This window comes from Dipodomys spectabilis, unplaced genomic scaffold, assembly GCF_019054845.1.
Source record: "Dipodomys spectabilis isolate Male_0828 unplaced genomic scaffold, ASM1905484v1 ptg000415l, whole genome shotgun sequence".
NCBI classification, from domain to species: Eukaryota; Metazoa; Chordata; class Mammalia; order Rodentia; family Heteromyidae; genus Dipodomys; species Dipodomys spectabilis.
Genome location: NW_024871092.1, coordinates 94,606 through 100,564, shown reverse-complemented (window position 1 = coordinate 100,564; position 5,959 = coordinate 94,606). Strand labels below are relative to the sequence as shown.

General features: G+C 38.8%; 1 protein-coding gene across 1 annotated transcript; it reads left to right on the top strand.

Annotated features, from left to right (window-relative positions):
* Nucleotides 1–4,236: 4,236 nt before the first annotated feature.
* LOC122097133 (tripartite motif-containing protein 43-like) lies at nt 4,237–5,573 on the top strand. The gene is given in 4 exon segments (XM_042667619.1): nt 4,237–4,788; nt 4,924–4,980; nt 5,083–5,335; nt 5,338–5,573. Coding segments are annotated over 4 exon segments (1,098 nt in total).
* Nucleotides 5,574–5,959: the final 386 nt, after the last annotated feature.

Sequence of the window (5,959 nt, the reverse complement as noted above, 5' to 3'; positions counted from 1 at the left end):
ATTGTTGAACAAAAAAATAAAATTCAAACTAATATGTTACTTAACTTTGTACAGTGGATTAGATTCTGCAAGTGTAATGATATACCTTTGACTTAGGTAATAAATTGAAAATTCAGAAACAACTATTCAGTATTTAAATAAAAAAGTAATTACACAAATTGATCTAAATGCCAAATGTATCATCTGTCTTAGATTTTCTGTGTATTAACTTAAAATCACATTCCTTATGAAGGAGAAAAATAGCTGAACTAACAATAATATCTCTAAAATATTCTTAACTAAAAAAATTCCTCAAAGAAAAATATTAGTGTAAAAATCACCTTTGAGCATACTCTACAACTGAGGTGTGAAAAATTAATCAAAAGTAATGAATTATATACAGCTCCATATTCATAGCTTTTTAAAGAATTACTTTAAAATGTCCTTCATTTTTTAAATCAGTTCAGAATTCTTGCATAAATTAAAATTGGGGAACTACATTACCAATAGAAAATTAATACAGTATTTTTTATGAGATTAGAAGTACAATGAGAATAAAAAGATTGAAATGGCTCAAGTGGTGAAGCACCAGACAAGCAGGAGGCATGACAATTTACAAATAAAAAACTTGGATGATCATCTAATATATCCACAATGAAAGCTCAGCTAATTTTCAAAACCACAAGATAAAAAGTCACCTACATTCTGGTGGAAAAGTAATTAATTCATAGTACAAAAATAAAAGATTCAAAAAGGTAAGAAAAAAAAAAACGGTTTTCCAATCCTGTTCAAATTTAACTTTCACCCAGCCAAAATAAACACTTGTCACTGTCTAAGAAAATTGTAAGAGGCATTTCCATGAAAGAGGAAGTTAAAGGTGTGTTTTCCAGGATGGAAATTCCAACTCCAGATGATATGTAAATCAACTTCCCTAAATGAGAACTCAGGTATATACCCTTTCCTTGGCCCACTGCCCTGAATCAGAGGGCCTATTCCTCCTCTTTTTGTGAAAGGGAACTTTCTTTACACTTTTTTTTTTTAACACCTCCCCATTGCTGACACATTATATAGAGAAGTCTCTTGGGGTTGTGGTGTTTCTTTATCTTGACAATGGCAGTGTGAGTTTTTGGAATGTGGTTAAGAGTTCCCTTCTCCGGAGATACGCCATTGGCTATTTCCAACTTCCTGGCAGACCCTTTTTCTCCAATGATAAACCACTATTAGTGAAGATTCTATACGTTGGGAACTCTATAGCAGAGAACCTTTTTCAAATGAAGCAAACCATTAATAATTTACTAATTTGAATTTTATGCACAGTAATCCCATTTTGTTATGAAATATGGAGGTAACATATAATAAAACATAACATGTAAAAAATGAAGGTAAGATAAAGTAGCAACAATGCAACAACAGCACCAGAAATATTTAAAAATTGCCATAAAAATAAACTCATGAAAAAAGCAGTCCCCAATGAAAGAAGGTGCTTTTCACCATGAAAGAAGGTGGATCTCAGAATAACAGCAAAAAACAAAACAAAAAAAAACATTTAATTCAGTGGGCATTGTTGTTTTCCCAGTAATCCTTGCTACTCAGGCTGCTAAGGATGGCAGTTCATAGCCAGTTCATATAGGAAAGTCCAAAAGACTCATCTTCAATTAACCACCAAAGTGGAGCTGTGGTCCAAGTCGTAGAAGAAAAAAAAAGCAAAAACAACAACAACAACAACAAACCCTCACAAATAGTGCTCATGCCCTAACTTCAAGCCCCAGTAATTTCGAGAACAAAAAAGCAGTACTGGTTTCAGTGACACAAAGTTCTAGAGCAGACTTTTGATTACTAGATCCTGGGAAGAAAAAAACAGAAACACCTCTATACTAGACCATTGGGGTGTTAAACTTTCTATTAGATTGGATTCTTTAAGTTTCAATACTAATTCCTAAAAATAAAATAAAATAAAATAAATTGGAATAGTTAGAGAAATAGCTGGTAATAATGGAGAAGAAAGAAAATGCAGGGTTGAACACTAAAGATGAAAGAATGGCTTCAGAATAAATAAGTCATAATTTTTGGGGTAAAAATGAGGAGAACATTAATTCAGGCTAAGAGATTAATAATAACAATGGCAAAGCTCAAATTATCCATTAGGCATACTGAGTGGTTAACAATAGTCAACAATTGTAACAATACAACAGTTTGCTGTCCAGTTGTGATGGTTCTTTCTTGGTGTCCGTTTTTCACTCTATATACCCAATTATTGTGCATTCATCCCTGCTGTCATTATCATATGAAGATAAAACATAATGCTTAGCCAGCACCAGTGGTGCACCCCTGTAATCCTAGCTACTCAGGAAACAGCTCTGAGATCTCAGTTCAAATCTGGCCCGGGCAGGAAAGTCGTAGACACTCATCTCCAATAAACCACTAGAAAGCTGGAAGTGGTGCTGTGGCTTAAGTGGTAGAGGGCTCACCTTGAGCTGAAGAGCTGAGGTTTCCCACAGACCCAGAGTTCTGCAGCACTAATGACAAAAATTTTTTTAAAAAGAAAAATTTTAAAAAAGACTGAGAGTCAATGCCTGAGAGTCAAAGATGCAAACATAGTGTTAGGCTACTATTTCTCTGCTGGCAATTCAGATAGGGGATTATGCTATTAAAGCTAATGGATCAACAGCAAGAAATGTACAAGATTGATTATAGTCACAAAACCACAAATGGGAAAGGTTATGACAGGGACACTACAGAATCTATAACCCTAAAGAGAATATTCTGATAGGATAAAATTTATAGCAAATTGAATATTAATAATGTGCTCTTGAAAGTCAATGTATATAGATATATGTATATATATGTATATTTATGTCTATGATAATTTTTTAGATCATTCTCAATAACGGCATTGAGTTATTAAATTATATATCAGAATACCACATCATTTTATAATAAAAAGGCATAAATGATATTTGAAATAAAGATAAGAGAAATAGAGTGGAAGAAGAGCTCAGGGACAGATCCTCTACCCTGAGTTCAAGTCCAGCACTGACAGACAAACAACAAGAACAACAACATCGCAAGGATGAGTCAGTATAGACAATAGACAAGAGGAAATGATCTCTGAGCCTAGGATCTTTGTTCACTCATAGTCAGGTGATCAACGACAGTCAGGTGATTACTGGTATGATTCAGGCAGGTGATGGGAAAGCTGGGAGGGGCTAGTCTGTGGGCAGATTTAATCCTGATCACAACTCAAGCAAGAGATAATTCTTGTCATCTCAGCTTTGAGCAAAGTGTGAATTGGAAGAACTCAGTCCAGAAGAGTCTAAGAATAAACACAAGTTTCTATTCCAAAAACAAAAGCAAACACAGAGAGGACAAGGCTTAAGTGGTAAAGTACCAGCCCAACATCAGGCCTGACAAATTACAAATAAAAAAAGTATAGGATGATAACCTGTTAAGAAATATGAACTCAGCTACTTTTGAAGACCCATAAGATACAGTGGATAATGTCAGTAATATGGCCTACAGTCCTGTGGAAAAGTAATAAACGCACAGTTCCATTATAAAACATACACAGAATTAAAAAACAAAACAAAACAAAATAAAACAAACACAATAAACTTTTCCAATCCTGGACAAACCTACGTTGCACCTAACCCAAATAACCTAACCAAATTGTAAGAAGTAGGTCCTTGAAAGAGGAAGTGAAAGGTGTGGTGGACAGGATGTAAATTCCAACTCCTATTGATATGTAAATCAGCTTCCCTAAGCAACCAATCAGAGACTTCCTTTCCTGGGCCCACCCTCTTTCAGTATAAATAGAGTGGAATTCTGAGACTCAGGCATTGCTGAAGATCCTACATCAGCAGGCTGGAGGCCATTTGGAGCTTGGATACTCCAGGTGAGGATTAGAGTGAGAGAATCTACTCCTCTTTTAATTCTTCTCTCCTTGGTTTGGTGGTGTTGGTAGTGGTATTGTTTTGTCGGTTGCAGGGATTGAACCCAGTGGTAGGGCAGTGTTGCTGGGTCACTTTGTGCTCAAGACTGGGCATTGTCCCTGGGCCACTTTGTGGTCAAAGCTAGTGCTTTTAGCACTTGAGCCACAGCCTACTTGTGATTTTGGAGTGGTTAATTGGAGATAAGAATCTGTGTCAGGGGGACTTTTGTGGCCGAGGCGGTTTCAAAGCTTGATCCTTAGCTCTCAACCTCTTGAGTAGCTAGGCTTCTATGGGTGAGCCACCAGCACCTCATTAGATTCTAGGAATGATGGACCCTGACACTGCCCAGGCCTTCCAGAAGGAATTGAGATGTGCCATCTGTATAAATACTTTTATAGAGCCAGTCACCTTAGAGTGCGGGCACAGTTTTTGTCGACCTTGTCTCTGCCTCAGCTGGGAAGAGACCCAGATTCCAGCCAGGTGCCCTGTGTGCAGGGGACCCTGCCAGCAGAGAGACCTCAAAACCAACGTGGTTCTGAGGAGCCTGGTGGCCATTGCCAGAAGAGCCAGCCTCAGGCATTTTCTGAGCTCTGAGGAATACATGTGTGGGACACACAGGGAGACAAAGCAGATGTTCTGTGAGGTAGACAGGGCCCTGCTCTGTAGGAGCTGCTCCCAGTCTCAGGAGCACAGGGCTCACAAACACCATCCCATAGATACGGCTGCTGAGGAGCAGAGGGAGATGATTTCAAAGCAGATGCATGCTGTATGGGAAAAGACTCAAGAAAACCAGCACAATTTACAGGAGAATAGGAGACTCATCAACCGATGGATTTGGTATGTGAAGCTATCCCGAGGCATAACTAAGGATGTTTTTAGAGTGCTGTTTTTAGAGCTGGGTGTCCAGGAGGAGGAAAGACACCATTCCCAGCTACTGATCAATGAAGAAAGAGCCATGTTACTGCAACTCAGAGAAAGGGAAACCCAAATGCTTCAGAAGAAGCATCAGCTCAGGAATATGTATCAGGAGCTGATCAAAACATACCAGAAGCCAGATGTGGAACTGCTTCAGGATGTAGAGTTGATCCTAGAAAGCTGTGAGTCAGTCTTGTTCTTCCTGCCTCTTCCTCTGAGGCCAGAGCTCAGTGGCCCTCCCATTCCTGGACTGATAGAGAGGCTCACCCAGCACCGGGTGGAGATTGCCTTCAATGACGCTACAGAGAATCAAGATCTTGGGAGTTGTGTTGGACACGACAATCCCTATGCAGTTTTGAATTCTGAAGAGTCCTTCCACTTTACTGCTTTTGGACACCAAGTCTTCAGCTCTGGGAAACATTACTGGGAGGTTAGTGTGGATGACTCTTCCACCTGGGCCCTGGGAGTTATTAGGGATTCCTCCATAGGGAGCAACCTCACTGAATCTGAGGATCTTTTCCTCCTTTGTTTGTGAAAGAGAATACACTTTCCACCATTTTTACCACATCCCCACTGCTGCCTCACTATGTAGAGAAGCCTCTGGGCCGGGTTGGTGTGTTTCTTAATCTTGACGATGGCAGTGTGAGTTTTTGGAATGTGGCTAAGAGTTCCCTTATCTGGAGATACCCCACTGGTGCTGTCCAATTTCCTGTCAGGCCCCATTTTTTCAGTGGTAGCCTGGTGTCCTAAGTGAAGAGACTCTCTATGGGTTAGGAACTCTATGGCAGAGAACCTTTCTCAAATGAGGCAAACCACTAATACTGTACTAATTTGAATTTCTCGGTGCAGTAATCCCATTTTTTCATGAAATATGTTGGTAATAATAAAATGTAAAATGTAGAAACCAATACTAAATGAAGATAAGATAAAGTAGCAACAATGTAACAAGAGAGCAAATAAATATTTAAAAATTGCTATACAAATAAACCCATGCAAAACTGAATCCCCAGTGACTACTTTTCACCCTGAAAGGAGTTGGAGCTCAGAATAACAATAAAAAACAACACTTAAAGCAGTGGGCACTGTTGTTTTACCAGTAATCCTTGCTACTCAGCAGGCTGAGTTCTGAGGATAAT